The sequence below is a fragment of the Salvelinus fontinalis genome, chromosome 30 (genome assembly GCF_029448725.1).
Source record: "Salvelinus fontinalis isolate EN_2023a chromosome 30, ASM2944872v1, whole genome shotgun sequence".
In the NCBI taxonomy this organism is placed as follows: domain Eukaryota; kingdom Metazoa; phylum Chordata; class Actinopteri; order Salmoniformes; family Salmonidae; genus Salvelinus; species Salvelinus fontinalis.
In genome coordinates this window covers 39,920,117-39,937,241 of record NC_074694.1, presented here as the reverse complement: position 1 = coordinate 39,937,241, position 17,125 = coordinate 39,920,117, and the positions used below count along the sequence as shown (strand labels likewise).

General features: G+C 42.0%; 1 protein-coding gene across 1 annotated transcript; it reads right to left on the bottom strand.

Annotated features, from left to right (window-relative positions):
* Positions 1-3,262: 3,262 nt before the first annotated feature.
* LOC129829205 (ADP-ribosylation factor 1-like) lies at positions 3,263-9,714 on the bottom strand. Its single transcript, XM_055890855.1, has 5 exons — positions 9,611-9,714; positions 5,706-5,858; positions 5,474-5,584; positions 5,216-5,340; positions 3,263-4,981 (listed from the first exon to the last, which is right to left on the bottom strand). Exons 2-5 carry the CDS (start codon positions 5,851-5,853, stop codon positions 4,820-4,822), a joined length of 546 nt encoding a protein of 181 aa, XP_055746830.1. The 5' UTR covers positions 5,854-5,858; positions 9,611-9,714; the 3' UTR covers positions 3,263-4,819.
* Between the last annotated feature and the right edge of the window lie 7,411 nt (positions 9,715-17,125).

Genomic DNA, 17,125 nt, shown 5'->3' with positions numbered 1-17,125 from the left:
ATTCAATCTTAGTCCTGTATTGACACTTTGCCTGTTTGATGGTTTGTCTGAGGGCATAACGGGATTACTTATAAGCATCCGGAATAAGGTCCCGCCCCTTAAAGCGTCTGCTCTACCCTTTACCCTTTAGCACAGTGCGGATGTTGCCCGTAATCCATGGCTTCTGGTTGGGGTATGTACGTACGGTCCCTGTGGGGACGACGTCATCAATGCACTTATTGATGAAGCCAGTGACTGATGTGGAGTACTTCAATGCCATTGGAAGAATCCCAGAACATATTCCATTCTGTGCAAGCAAAACAGTCCTGTAGCTTAGCATCTGCGTCATCTGACCACTTAAAAAATATATTTATTCATTTTAAAGGATTTTCTTTTGCAATTTAGTACAAAACAAAGCACAAAAAAACAAAAAAAAAACACAGCTGCCAGACATATGCAATGAAGTAGAGCAACAATGACAGTTACAAAACAGTAAGTGTTCCTAGTCAGTTTTCGCAGTCAGTCTCCGCCCAGATGGTCCAGAAACAGACCCCAAACCTTGAGAAATCTGCTGGAGGAGTTGGTCCTAAAAAAACAAATATTTTCCAAGTTAATGGTGTTAATAATTTCTGCTAGCCATCTACTGAACAAAGGGGGTGGGTGACTTCCATTCTGTGAGGCAATTCTTTTTTGCAGCCACCATTCCAAATATCAGAGCCTATTGTTCCTCATAGGTCTATCTTAGAACAGACTCTGAGCAGCCAAAGAGAGCGAGTTCTGCATCAGGATCAATGGGCCTCTCATATACAGTTGAAGTCGGAAGTTTACAAACACCTTAGCCAAATACATTTAAACTCAGTTTTTCACAATTCCTGACATTTAATCCAAGTAAAAATTCCCTGTTTTAGGTCAGTTTGGATCACCACATTATTTAAGAATGTGAAATGTCAGAATAATAGTAGAGAAAATGATGTATTACTATTACTATTTGGTAGCATTGCCTTTAAATTGTTTAACTTGTGTCAAACGTTTTGGGAAGCCTGACAATAAATTGGGTGAATTTTGCCCCATTCCTCCTGACAGAGCTGGTGTAACTGAGTCAGGTTTGTAGGCCTCCTTGCTCGCACACCTTTTTTCAGTTCTGCCCACAAATTTTCTATGGGATTGAGGTTAGGGCTTTGTGATGGCCACTCCAATATCTTGACTTTGTTGTCCTTAAGCCATTTTTCCACAACTTTGGAAGTATGCTTGGGGTCATTGTCCATTTGGAAGGCCCATTCGCAACCAATCTTTAACTTCTTGACTGATGTCTTGTGATGTTGCATCAATATATCCACATAATTTTCCTACCTCATGATGCCATCTATTTTGTGAAGTGCATCTGTCCCTCCTGCAGCAAAGCATCCTCACAATATGATGCTGCCACCCCCGTGCTTCACGATTGGGATGGTGTTCTTCGGCTTGCAAGCCTCCTCTTTTCCTCCAAACATAACGATGGTCATTATGGCCAAACAGTTCCAATTATATTTCATCCGACCAGAGGACATTTCTCCAAAAAGTACAATCTTTGTCTCCATGTGCAGTTGCAAACCGTAGTCTGGCTTTTGGAGCAGTGTCTTCTTCCTTGCTGAGCGGCCTTTCAGGTTATGTCGATATAGGACTCCTTTTACTGTGGATATAGATACTTTTGTACCTGTTTCCTCCAGCATCTTCACAAGGTCCTTTGTTGTTGTTCTGGGATTGATTTGCACTTTTCGCACCACAGTACATTTATCTCTAGGAGACAGAACCCATCTCCTTCCTGAGCGGTATGACAGCTGCGTGGTCTCATGGTGTTTATACTTGCGTACTATTGTTTGTACAGATGAATGTGGTACCTTCAGGCGTTTGGAAATTTATGGCTGATTTCTTTTGATTTTCCCATGATGTCAAACAAAGAGGCACTGAGTTTGAAGATAGGCCTTGAAATACATCCACAGGCACACCTCCAATTGACTCAAATGATGTCAATTAGCCTATCAGAAGCTTCTAAAGCCATGACAATTTTCTGAAATTGTCCAAGCTGTTTAAAGGCACAGTTAACTTAGTGTATAAACTTCTGACCCACTGGAATTGTTATACAGTGTATTATAAGTGAAATAATCTGTCTATAAACAATTGTTGGAAAAATTACTTGTGCCATGTACAAAGTAGATGTCCTAACCGACTTGACAAAACTGTAGTTTGTTAACAAGAAATTTGTGGAGTGGTTGAAAAACGAGTTTTAATGACTCCAACCTAAGTGTATATAAACTTCCGATTTCAACTGTATTATCGGTCCCATCTGTGACATACACTTATGTCAAAAGCTTTAAAACGGGCAGCGAAGATGATCAAAGTACTCCAACTGACAGAATAAAACAACACTTCACTTCAACTACAGTAACAATCTCAGTAACGATTAACAGATATTTTTCTTCTTGCTATGACTGTGATATGGGGTTGTTTATCCATCTTATTTGGATGCACTGACTAAGTCGCTCTAGATAAGAGCATTTGCTGAGTGACCAACATGTAAATGAAAAAATAAACACTTGAGCTCCGCCCCTGAACACGTACAAATTTGGTCGGTACGGATCAGATCCAAATGTGAACTAATCATAGACATCTAGGCTGTTTCACTAGTTGAACGTCACATTATAAACTGGGTGGTTCGAGGCCTGAATGCTGATTGGTATGACAAAACATGTATTTTTTTACTGCTTAAATTACATTGGTAACCAGTTTATAATAGCAATAAGGCACCTCTGGGGTTTGTGATATATGGCCAATATACCACAGCTAAGGGCTGTGTCCAGGCACTCCGCGTTGCGTCGTGCTTAAGAACAGCCCTTAGCCGTGGTATATTGGCCATATACCACTCTGCCTCGACCTTATTGTTTATTATAGTGTGGCAGTTTAGTATAGTAGAACACAGTACAGTAGAGCTTTAGTCAGTAAAGTAGGGTACAATAGTTTCATTGTACTCTACTGTATTGTACTATACTGTAATGTACTGTCCAAACTTGTGAAACATAGATGTCTATGATTGGTTCAGATTTGGTCCGGTCCAGACCAAATTATAGACGTCTATGTATGAGCCAAAAATGTCTGTGGATGTTGAAATCAAGGCCGGTCCGGACTGCACCAACAAAGATACGTTGCAGTTGGTAAATGCGTTGTGGGATCTATCCATTTTTTCTTTAAAAGCTAAATTCTACTCTTCCCAGAGTCACACAAATCATCTCATTGTCAACACAAGATGTTCAGATCAAATCATATCATTTAATGTGTTCAGGAAAACCCCACAGAAACAGTTGCAGGGAAAAACTTACAGATTTACAATCATTCTTAACAGAAGTGCCAGCATAACCTCCAGTCACACAATTTAAGAGGGCGGTTATCCCCCCGGCCCATGCCCTCTGTAGTCCTTCTTACAGCTCTTGGAATGGAGGTACTGGTACCAATACCTGTTGGTCTTAGTAACTCAAGTATGAAGCACAAAGTTGCTAAATGTAGCCAATGCTAGCACTCAGACCCTTGAGCTAGGCTTATTTTCTTCATTAGCCTAGCCCTAGTATATTTGGTGCTTTTCCTTCATCACAGCCACAAAATTAGCAAGAAGCTGGGTACAGCCAACCTCTGAGACAAGAATAATTCTCTTGAACATTTCCAGGTAGAACACAAAATGTAGAGCGTTTACACCCTTGAGGGTACACTACGTTTAATATACAAGATTTGCCATACTGCTCAATTGCATTTGGTTCAGCAGTTGAACAAACAGAAATGCTGGAACTAGAGACAACAGACATGGAACATTTCAATTAATAAAGTTTGAAGCTTCTGAATGTCAGTCGACCAGCCCAATGCAGCCTATGAAAACAACCATGTATTGAAATGCTCCGTTGAATAAATAGGTGACAAATTGAAAATGCAGGAACAACTTTGCTTGAAATTCAGTCAATACATTGTGTCAAAATGTGTCAAGTTTTCACAATTCAAAAATGACGAAAAGGAAGTCATGTAACATTTACCGTTTTTAAATTCAAAGTGAATTTTAACCTTGGAGGGAGAATATTTCCCGAAGGTTGTTGGTTTGTGCTTCATGGTCTCTCCCTCTCTTGCAGGGGAAAAAGGTAGTGTTCGCTAGAGAACCATTGCTAAGAGATGTTGGTAATATAATAATAAAAAAAAGAAAAGCGTGGTTTTCAAATGACGCAAAGAACGACCAAGAGTGGAAGGAGATCGTTTTGATTAGTTTCAACCTGATACAGGTCACGATGTGGTTTTATCACAGGTGGGGCTAGGTAAGGTTTCAAAACAAACACATTAACATGGCCTATTATTCAGTCTTAACACTGGCGGGACAAATAAAGTTAAATAACTACCAAGGAGAGAGAGGAGAACCGTTTGCACTCTTGCTCTTTCTTTGCCTTGTAAAAACCATGCTTGGCATGGGGAAGAGGGGAGAGGGGATCGTGCAAGACAGAGTTGGCCTGGGTGGGATGTGGTGGGGTGGCGTTTGAGGAGCCAGACCACCATTTCCACCGGAGGTGTGTTAAAGGCACGCCAGGGTTACTCCCAATCCCAGCTAACAGACACAGAGACGCCTTCACACCCTCGACTGCAAACACACAGTACACACACACACAAGCAGCACAGGCTAGAGCCCCAGGAGTAAGGGTTGATACAGAAAAAGAGATGGAGGATGAGGTTTTTGGAGAAAGACTGTGGAGAGAGGAGTTCCGAGGGGCCAGGGGCTTGGAACCGGTGCTGCCATCTTGTCAGACAGAAAGAAGGGGGGGGAAAATGGTGGAATGGATCATTTCTGGTTCTTGAGCTGGTTGGAGAGCCAGTCGAGGCCCTCGTAGAGGCCGTCCCCACTAGTAGCACAGGTGGCTTGGATGTACCAGCTGCGTTGGCGGAGAGCGTGGAGCCCCAGCTTGTCTGTGATCTCCGCAGCATTCATTGCATTGGGAAGGTCCTGAGAAAGGGGGTTCAAATGATTTATCCTCTTCCACACTGTGCAATTATAATATCTTACTCAAGCTCAGTGATAGCGCAAGGGGTTGGCAATGCAAATAATGTTACGTGTGCATGATCAATGAGTACGGTCCACTCACATAATGTTTAGCAGGAGCAAAGAGCACTACAAGGAGGTAAGGCAGTCAGAATTCAGATATGAACACCCTCCTTTGCACAAAGTAAACAAGCTCACCTGTTTGTTTGCAAAAACGAGCAGCACGGCATCTCTCAGCTCGTCCTCTGCAAGCATTCTCTGCAACTCCTCCCTCGCCTCGTTCACTCGCTCCCTGTCGTTGCTGTCCACCACAAAGATAAGCCCTGCAAAGAGGTACACAGTTAGATATTGAGAATGTGACACTGCTTCTCCGACTAGCAAGCCTTGCTCTCGTAATGATGGAGCTATCTATGGACCACCGTTGCCAGCGCTCTTCAAAGCGCCATTGGATCTTACCTTGAGTGTTCTGGAAGTAGTGGCGCCATAAAGGCCTGATTTTGTCTTGACCTCCAACGTCCCACACTGTGAAGCTGATGTTCTTGTATTCTACCGTTTCAACATTAAAACCTGGACAAAGGACACAATGTTATAGAGGCATTAGTGAGGCACATATTCCATACGCAGCCTAATCTGGCAGTGAAATTCCTTTTGGTGATAGGCAAATGCGTTCAAGGAAAATTGTCCTTACCAATTGTAGGAATGGTGGTGACAATCTCTCCTAGTTTGAGTTTGTACAGGATGGTTGTTTTTCCGGCAGCATCGAGTCCAACCATGAGAATCCTCATCTCCTTCTTGCCAAATAGGCCCTTGAACAGGCTTCCAAACATATTCCCCATGGTAACTTATGTGAGGAGAAAGAGGAATGCAAGGTGAAAGGAGGTCATCAGTAATGGTACATGTTTACATTTCTAACAGAATGGTATGAGCTATGTAAATTCAAGGGGGCAGATAAGTCTGCAGAAATGAACTCCCAACCACCAACGTATTCCCCAAACCCAACAGCCTATGTTATGTAGGTCTACAGGTTTAGTTAGCTGTATGACTACGCATGCATTCAGTTAATTTAGCACGTCAGAGCGAATGCTGCGTTCACTGACTTGTCGGAACTAGGAGATGTAGACATTTCCGACTTGGAAACTCATTGCCGAAAGATGAGTTTCCCCACCAGAATAAACCAATAGGAAGCTCAACGTAAATAAGGATCAGAGCACTCGGCGCTCCCGTTCTGTGAGGTTGTGTGGCCTACCACTTCGCGGCTGAGCAGTTGTTGCTACTAGAGTTTTCCACTTCACAACAACAGCACTTACAGTTGACCGTGGCAGCTCTATAAGGGCAGACATTTGACAAACTGACTTGTTGGAAAGGTGGTATCCTATGATGGTGCCACGTTGAAAGTCACTGAGCTCTTCAGTAAGGTCATTCTACTGCCAATGTTTGTCGATGGAGATTGCATTGCGGTGTGCTCGATTGTATACATCCGTCAGCCACAGGTGTGGCTGAAATAGCCAAATCCATTAATTTTAAGGGGTGTCCACATACAGTACCAGTCAAAAGTTTGGACACACCTACTCATTAAAAGGGTTTCCCTTTATTTTACTATTTTCTACATTGTAGAATAAGAGTGAAGACATACAATAAAATATAACACATGGAATCATGTAGTAACCAAAACAGTGTTAAACAAATCAAAATATATTATATATTTGAGATTCTTCAAAGTAGCCACCCTTTGCCTTGGTGACAGCTTTGCACACTCTTGGCATTCTCTTAACCAGCTTCATGAGGAAATGCTTTTCCAACAGTCTTGAAGGAGTTCCCACATATCCTGAGGACTTGTTGGCTGCGTTTCCTTCACTTTGTGGTCCGACTCATTCCAAACCATCTCAATTGGGTTGAGGTCGGGTGATTGTGGAGGCCAGGTCATCTGATGCAGCACTCCATCACTCTCCTTCTTGTTCAAATAGCCCTTACACAGCCTGGAGGTGTGTTTTGGGTCATTGTCCTGTTGAAAAACAAATGATAGTCCCACTGAGCGCAAACCAGATGGGATGGCGTATCGCTGCAGAATGCTGTGGTAGCCATGCTGGTTAAGTGTGCCTTGAATTCTAAATAAATCACTGACAGTGTCACCAGCAAAGCACCCCCACACCTCTTCCTCCATGCTTCACGGTGGGAACCACACATGCGGAGATCATCCGTTTACCTACTCACAAAGACACGGCGGTTGGAACCAAAAATCTCAAATTTGGACAGATTTCCACCGGTCTAATGTCCATTGCTCGCATTTCTTGGCCCAAGTAAGTCTTTTCTTCTTATTGGTGTCATTTAGTAGTGGTTTCTTTGCAGCAATTCGACCATGAAGGCCTGATTCGCGCAGTCTCCTCTGAACAGTTCATGTTGAGATGAGGCTTTTACTTGAAGTCTGCGAAGAATTTATTTGGGCTGCAATTTCTGAGGTGCAGTTAACTCTTATGAACTTATCATCTCCAGCAGAGGTAACTCTGGGTCTTCCTTTCCTGTGGCGGTCCTCATTAGAGCCAGTTTCATCATAGTGCTTGATGGTTTTTGCGACTGCACTTGAATAAACTTTCAAAGTTCTAGAAATGTTCCAGATTGACTGACCTTCATGTCTTAAAGTAATGATGGACTGTCGTTTCTCTTTGCTTATTTGAGATGCTCTTGCCATAATATAGACTTGGTCTTTTACCAAATATGGCTATCTTCTGTATGCCACCCCTACCTTGTCACAACACAACTGATTGGCTGAAATACATTAAGGAAAGAAATTCCACAAATTAACTTTTAACAAGGCACACCTTTTAATTGAAATGTATTCCAGGTGACTACCTCAATTTATTATTTTTATTTAACTAGGCAAGTCAGTTAAGAAGAAATTCTTATTTACAATGACAGCCTACCCTGGCCAAACCCGGACGACGCTGGTACAATTGTGCACCCCCCTATGGGACTCCCAATCACGGCTGGATGTGACACAGCCTGGATTCGAACCAGGGACTGTAGTGAAACAGTGCCTTAGACTGCTGCACCACTCGGGAGCCCAATGAAGCTGGTTGAGAGAATGCCAAGAGTGTGCAAAGCTGTCATCAAGGCAAAGGGTGGCTACTTTGAAGAATATAAAATATGTTTTGATTTGTTTAACACTTTGTTGGTTACTACATGATTCCACGTGTTTTATTTTAGGCTGGGTTTCTGTGCAGCACTTTGTGATATCAGCTGATGTAGGATGGGCTTTATAAAATACATTTTTGATTGATTTCATCGTTTTGATGTCTTCACTATTATTCTACAATGTAGAAAATAGTACAAATAAAGAAAAACCCTGGAATGACTACGTGTCCAAACTTTTGACTGGTATTGTACTTTTATGTATATATTTCAACAACAAAAAATTGGGGTTCGGGGGTTAAAAAAAAACTCCAGGCCACTCCTGAACTTCTAAAACTAGACGAAATATGTAGAAATTATAATGAACCTATACATTTTTAAATAACTGCACTTTATCAGCCCCGCAAATTGCTTTTGACTAACAAATCAGTCCAGAATTTAAAAAAATAAATAATAATTTTTAAAAACCAATGAATTTTTTTAAACCAAATGTGGCCCACAATATTATTGCACACCCACGTTAAGTGCACATGGCATAAACTACTGCCTTGTTTAACACAATTCGTAACCCACGAGTTAATTTGCGTACGCTTTTTTTTCGTGGAACTTCCTATTGGTTGATTCTGATACTTTCCAAATGGAAAACTCGGCCCTCTGTTTACAACGACTTTCCAAGTCGAAAATGTCCCGAGTTTCCTTCATCGCTGCATACAACCTGCAGTACAATTGATGTCACCTGACACGCCACTGCAAGCTGCTTTGAGCCTATCAGGGGTATGAGCTCAATAGCTGGAGTTCTGGAACAATAATCATCACCATAATGTAGTCATTATTTTGCCAAGTTTGTGATTGCTCCTCCGTCCTAGCTTCAATACTCTATGCAATTATGAATGCACCTACGTTAGCCATGTTATCCAAACAGAGCACAATTAGTACTAGCCGAGAAAGGCCTCCCGCTTAGCTAAGCCTGAATGCTTCCCATCAGATCTTGAAAGCAACATACAATTGTGATTAAAATATAAACATTTACTTCGCAACAGTCATACCCGGTAGACAGTGAACTGTACGGCTGACAATATTATTATTCTAGCTAGCTAAAGCTAAACGAAAAAGCTTAGCTAGTTAACTAGCATCCGCCCATGCTGGCTAACAGACAACCATAACACAACAAACTGAGGATCTCAGGTATTTCATACGTTTACCGAACGTGTCGTTTTACACACATTTGGTACTAATCGTATGCCAAAACTATGGTCAGCAAATGGCCTGAAGACGAGGCAATGTTAGTTAACTTAGCAATAGCATATGTAGCTAGCTAATGACGCGTCAGATGTAGAGGAAATGATGACGTCATTTGAGCAAGCGGAAACGGGACATTTTTGTCCGATTTTAGTTCACTCGAACATATGCATTATTGTATGTTAACATAACGTCATGTACGCTGTTATGTAGGTATGATATATTCACCTTAGAACACGGCTTCTCGATCTTTCGTCTCTTTCAGTCACTCCAAAATGGCGTTTTGCGCAACTCATGAGACACCGGTGTGTGGGCAATTCCTACTATTAATCTTATCCAATCATATCACCCATTGTATTTAAAGACCCTCCTGTATATCATGTTATCCAATCACGGGGCCGAAAGGATTTGTAGACAAGGAAGTGAAACTAGCTACACATTTTAGCCAACTACTTTTGATTCTCATTGTCAATGCAAGGTGTGCAGTGGCAGATAATAGATTCAAAAATGCAGTAAGTAGTAGAATCTTCTGTCATTCAACTCATTGTCCACTGACTCTCCAGTGAGGTGATATATCAGGGTGTCTTCTTTCCCAAATCCACAGAGCTTGTTATAAACACAAACTTTTCTGAAGTATTCCAACTCAAGATAGCAGATGTTAGTGGACTCGTGATGAATTATTCTCAACATGATGGATTGTCTTCAAAACATGAATGGTATGCACCATGCCTACATCACACAGGTAAAAGGCAGAATTGTTGAGGGACACAGACCATCTATTGTTATGAGTAGCTATAGACTTTATTATAGGCAAAACATTGTCAGAGAAAAAAAGTATATGGATCTGTAACCAATGTGATCTTACTTAATTGCACTTTTGCATTGGGTTTTTAAAGAAAGGAGGTAGATATGTGTAACGGATGTGAAATGGCTAGCTAGTTAGCGGGTACGCGCTAGTAGCTTTTCAATCAGTTACGTCACTTGCTCTGAAACCTAGAAGTAGTGTTGCCCCTTGCTCTGCAAGGGCCGCGGCTTTTGTGGAGCGATGGGTAACGACGCTTCGTGGGTGTAAGTTGTTGATGTGTGCAGAGGGTCCCTGGTTCGCGCCCGAGGTCGGGGCGAGGGGACGTACTAAAGTTATACTGTTACATATGTATAGGGATAAGGTGACTAGGCATCAGTATATGACAAACAGTAGTAGCAGCGTATATGATGATTGTATGTGTGTGTGTGTGTATAGAGTCAATATAAATGTATGTGCATATTATGTGTGTGTGAGCAAATTATGGAGTGAGTGTTTGTATGTGTGTTGGAGTGTCAGTGTATGTCAGTGTGTAAGGTCCTGTGAGTGTGCATCGAGACAGTGCAAAAGTGTAGTTCGCTATTTAGCAGTCTTATGGCATGGGGATAGAAGCTGTTCAGGAGTCTGTTGGTGTCAGACTTGATGGAGCGGTACCGCTTGCCATGCGGAAGCAGAGAGAACAGTCTATGGCTTTGGTGGTTGGACTCTTTAATGATTTTCCGGGCCTTCATTTCCCACCGTCTTATATAGAGGTCCTGGATAGCAGGAAGCTCGGTCCCAGTGATGTACAGTCGTGGCCAAAAGTTTTGAGAATGACACAAATATTAATTTCCACAAAGTCTGCAGCTTCAGTGTCTTTAGATATTTTTGTCAGAAGTTACTATGGAATTCTGAAGTATAATTACAAGCATTTCATAAGTGTCAAAGGCTTTTATTGACAATTACATGAAGTTGATGCAAAGAGTCAATATTTGCAGTGTTGACCCTTCTTTTTCAAGACCTCTGCAATCCGCCCTGGCATGCTGTCAATTAACTTCTGGGCCACATCCTGATTGATGGCAGCCCATTCTTGCATATTCAATGCTTGGAGTTTGTCAGAATTTGTGGGTTTTTGTTTGTCCACCTGCCTCTTGAGGTTTGACCACATGTTCTCAATGGGATTAAGGTCTGGGGAGTTTCCTGGCCATGGACCCAAAATATCGACGTTTTGTTCCCCGAGCCACTTAGTTATCACTTTTGCCTTATGGCAAGGTGCTCCATCATGCTGGAAAAGGCATTATTCGTCACCAAACTGTTCCAGGATGGTTGGAAGAAGTTGCTCTCGGAGGATGTGTTGGTACCATTCTTCATTCATGGCTGTGTTCTTAGGCAAAATTGTGAGTGAGCCCACTCCCTTGGCTGAGAAGCAACCCCACACATTAATGGTCTCAAGATGCTTTACTGTTGGCATGACACAGGACTGATGGTAGCGCTCACCTTGTCTTCTCCGGGAAAGCTTTTTTCCGGATGCCCCAAACAATCAGAAAGGGGATTCATCAGAGGAAATTACTTTACCCCAGTCCTCAGCAGTCCAATCCCTGTACCTTTTGCAGAATATCAGTCTGTCCCTGATGTTTTTCCTGGAGAGAAGTGGCTTCTTTGCTGGCCTTCTTGACACCAGGCCATCCTCCAAAAGTCTTTGCCTCACTGTGCATGCAGATGCACTCACACCTGCCTGCTGCCATTCCTGAGCAAGCTCTGTACTGGTGGTGCCCCGATCCCGCAGCTGAATCAACTTTAGGAGACGGTCCTGGCGCTTGGGTGCCCTGAAGCCTTCTTCACAACAATTGAAACGCTCTCCTTGAAGTTCTTGATGATCCTATAAATGGTTGATTTAGGTGCAATCTTACCGGCAGCAATATCCTTGCCTGTGAAGCCCTTTTTGTGCAAAGCAATGATGACGGCACATGTGTTTGCAGGTAACCATGGATGACAGAGGAAGAACAATGATTCCAAGCACCACCCTCCTTTTGAAGCTTCCAGTCTGTTATTCGAACTCAATCAGCATGACCGAGTGATCTCCAGCCTTGTCCTCGTCAACACTCACACCTGTGTTAACGAGAGAATCACTGACATGATGTCAGCTGGTCCTTTTGTGGCAGGGCTGAAATGCAGTGGAAATATTTTTTGAGGATTCAGTTCTTTTGCATGGAAAATAGGGACTTTGCAATGAATTGCAATTCATCTGATCACTCTTCATAAAATTCTCGAGTATATGCAAATTGCCATCATACAAACTGAGGCAGCAGACTTTGTGACAATTAATATTTGTGTCATTCTCAAAACTTTTGGCCACGACTGTACTGGGCTGTCTGCTTAACCTTTTCAACCTCCTGATGGGGACTGTCGCGCCTTCACAACTGTGCTCAATTATATGGACCATTTTTTATAGAAGTTCTTACTGATTTGGAGACAGAGGTACTTGAAGCTCTCGACCCGCTCTACTGTTGTCCACGATCAGCTCCTTGGTCTTACTGACGTTGAGGGAGAGGTTGTTGTTCCGGCTCCACACTGCCAGGTATCTGACCTCCTCCCAGTATGTTGATGGCTGTAGATTCATGATTTATCACTCGCATGTCAATATCAGATTGGTATTTTGTAATCAAACATAACAATTACAAAAAGAGTACAAAATACAATAAATGTAATTACCTGACGATACACATAAGGAAGCAAATTAGATGTGCAGGACAACAGTATATTAAAGGCTGTAGATTGTCTGTTAGCATGGAAATAACTGTGAATTAGCAGGGAGCTAATGCGACCATTACAATTAAGCATGCTAGCTAACTCACTCTTACAGCAATAACATACAAAAGTATATCCCAGGAAGCCCCAATATCTAACAGGTACCACACATACATACATACATACAGTACCAGTCAAAAGTTTGGACACCTATTCATTCAAGGGTTTTCATTTATTTTTGCTATTTTCTACATTGTAGAATAGTTGTAAAGACATCAAAAGTATGAAATAACACATGGAATCATGTAGAAACCCCACAAAAAGTGTTAAACAAATCAAAATATATTTTATATTTGAGATTCTTCAAATAGCCACCCTTTGCCTTGATGACAGCGTTGCACACTCTTGGCATTCTCTCAACCAGATTTATGAGGTAGTCACCTGGAATGCATTTCAATTAACAGGTGTGCCTTGTTCAAAGTACATTTGTGAAATGTATTTTCTTCTTAATGCGTTTGAGCCAATCAGTTGTGTTGTGACAAGGTAGGGAGGGTATACAGAAGATAGCCCTATTTGGTAAAAGACCAAGTCCATATTATGGCAAGAACAGTTCAAATAAGCAAAGAGAAACGACAGTCCATCATTACTTGAAGACATGAAGGTCAGTCGACACGGAAAATTTCAAGAATTTTAAAAGTTTCTTCAAGTGCAGTCACAAAAACCATCAAGCGCTATGATAAAACTGGCTCTCATGAGGACTGCCACAGGAAAGGAAGACCCAGAGTTACCTCTGCTGCAGATGATAAGTTTATTAGAGTTACCAGCCTCAGAAATTGCAGCCCAAATAAATGCTTCACGGAGTTTAAGTAACAAGACACATCTCAACATCAACTGTTCAGAGGAGACTGTGTGAAATAGGCCTTCATGGTCGAATTGCTGCAAAGAAACCACTACTAAAGGACACCAATAAGAAGAGACTTGCTTGGGCCAAGAAACACGAGCAATGGACATTAGACCAGTTGACATTTGTCCTTTGGTCTGGACTCCAAATTGGAGATTTTTGGTTCCAACCGCCATGTCTTTGTTTGACGTGATGTGGGTGAACGGATGATCTCCGCATGTGTATTTCCCACCGTAAAGCATGGAGGAGGTTGTGTTATGGTGTGGGGGTGCTTTGCTGGTGACACTGTCTGTGATTTATTTAGAATTCAAGGCACACTTAACCAGGATGGCTACCACAGTATTCTGCAGTGATACGCCATCCCATCTGGTTTGCACTTAGTGGGACTATCATTTGTTTTTCAACAGGACAATGACCCAACACACCTACAGGCTGTTTAAGGGCTATTTTACCAAGAATGAGAGCGATGGAGTGCTGCATCAGATGACCTGGCCTCCAGAATTCCCCGACCTCAACCCAATTGAGATGGTTTGGTATGAGTCGGACCGCAGAGTGAAGGAAAAGCTGCCAACAAGTGCTCAGCATGTGTGGGAACTCCTTCAAGACTGTTGGAGAAGCATTCCAGGTGAAGCTGGTCGAGAGAATGCCAAGAATGTGCAAAGCTGTCATCAAGAGTGGCTACTTTGAACAATCTCAAATATAAAATATATTTTGATTTGTTTAACGCTTTGTTGGTTACTACATGATGCCATATGTGTTATTTCATAGTTTTGACCCGTGAAAGAAAATTCAGTAACACTCTACTTGACACCCAGTATCATAACACGTTATGACACGGTCATAACTTGTCATAACCGTTTATAATATGGTCATAACACATATTTAGACCTGTTGTGACATATATTGTGTTATTTTATGGCTGGTTATGACACCAACATAAGAGTGTCAAAACCTACCACACACGGCAAAACATTCCATTACACTACAGCCTACATGTCAACAGTATGTTTATGCTATATACAGTTGAAGTCGGAAGTTTACATACACTTAGGTTGGAGTCATTAAAACTCATTTTTCAACCACACGTTTCATAGGTTTATGGGTTTCCAAATGTGTCTTAGTTCGTCTGTTTCGGGAAACAATAGACCTTATCCCAAAGTATAACTTGTAAAGTTCTCCATTTTCATATTTGTTCACTATTATGTGTGGTTCCAGTGCAAAGTTGTAGGAATTTGAGAAAGTAATCCTGATTCTTGTACATGCACCACTGTAAAGTTCACATTCCGTGTAAAGTTAGGCATTCAGCTAAAACCCTCAACCTTCAAATCTAGAATCTTACTGTGTGAGAACCTTGACATCTAAGCCCTCTGTACACCTAAGGTAAAATAATGGCCCATCTACAATGTCTACTTCCTGTTATCTTCATTGTCGGCCAATACCAACACACCCTCCCTAGCCCTAATAGAAATTACACCTTTAACTAGGGCTATACCTGTCATGAAATTTTGTCAGCCAGTGATTGTCAAGCAAATAACTGCCGGTCTCACAGTAATTGACCATTTAATTAACAAACACATTTAGCATCTCCTGGCTTCCACGCATAGTCAATCAAGCCACTGATGCAGACCTTTGGAACATCTACATTTAAAAATATAAAAAAAGTCTGGTCCTAAAGCACACCTTCGTTTTGTATCACATTCCAATGCTAAAACGTCCCCAGTGAAAGTTGCGGCCCTGCTAATAACCATCAGCAGCATCAGCGTTTGGAGATGTCTGTTGCCAGTTTGTCTTGTCAAGCCTTCCAGCGTGTTTTTCCGTACTCCTGTTTTTCTAGTCCTCCCAGTTCCAATCTGTTCTGCCTTCCCTGACCTCGAGCCTGCCTCCCGTCCTGTACCCATCTGACTCTGACCTGGTTTACAAACGTCTGCCTGTCCTCGACCTGCCTCTTGCCTGCCCCTTGTCTATTAATAAATATCAGAGACTCAAACCATCTGCCTCCTGTGTCTGCATTTGGGTCTCGTCCTGTGTCGTTATAGGTTTTAATGACAATAAAACAAATAGGTAGTAATCCAAACTACCGGAAAGGCAAAACAGCTGCTCCTTTTCTGTGAGAAGTTCTCTTATTTTATTTTTGTATTTCTTTTTTTAGTGGGTAATATTGCAGTTAGATTGTAGCTTCCATCAATGTAGTTGACTGTATCATTTCCAATCCCCCATATTTCTTTGGGTAAAATTCTGTGAGAAGTTCTCTTTGTATTAGTAGAGACAGAGTACTTCGTCCAGTTGGACTTATGTACTTGTGGATGTGTGTGGGTTTCTGTGTATGTTTGTGTGTGCTGTGTTCCAAGTGTAACCAACCAGCTTTCTGCTGACAGGCCATATGTGAGAGTTATGAGATCTTCCACCCTCGGCCCCGAACCCCAGAAACACACTACTGTTACTGTACTCCTCTAGGCTCGGTACTGTCTTGAGTCTAGCAGTTTTACTGTTATAATATTATTTTCTTCAATGTGTCTTTTGACTAAGCAGGTAGTCTGTTTTAATTTGGGGTTAAATACACATAAACAAACGCATACATACACCTCCCTATATTAAACTGCCCTCCCGATCTCTCCTCATTTCATTCTGTTGTACAATCACCTTCAAAGGTATGTTGTATTTAGTCCACTAAGACATTTAAGCGGAGTAAGTGAAGATGGTCAAAGTTATGGTAGAGTGAAGTTAAACTTTTCATACAAATCGGGTAGTTGGCACTGGTTCATTAAAGCTTCCCATCCCATCCAACACCAATGTGCTTCCCTGCCCCAAATTCTGATCCCCAGAATTCCCATGGGAATTAGCAACATGCCAGAGGGGGTGTCATGAAAAAGCACAGACCACCCATGAGACATTTTCTCTGGCAACATCTGAACGGAAACAAACCAACGAAGAGGCGCTCGGGACGAGCACACATAAACAGGTCAGAGTTCCATCCGTGTAGTGTTCGAGTGCCCTGGGATCTGTCTATGTACTTGGAAAATGTCCGTTGTCAGAAGTCCATCTCCGTGGCAGTCAAATTGAATTATGTTTCTAGCCATTCAGGATAAGGTTGTACAGTTGTACTTCTCTCATTAAGGTGCAAAATGTATCAATCATATTCTTCACTTTAAAAATCATGAACTGAAATGACTGGAAACCTTACAGACTGTGGCTCTTTACAATGGTGCCATGTGGCAGAATACAACAGGGGGTTGTAAAAGCCAAAGGGCCCATGGGCCAGAGAATTACAGTGCTGACGTGCCTCATTGGAGTTAAAACCCCAAGAGTCGATGTC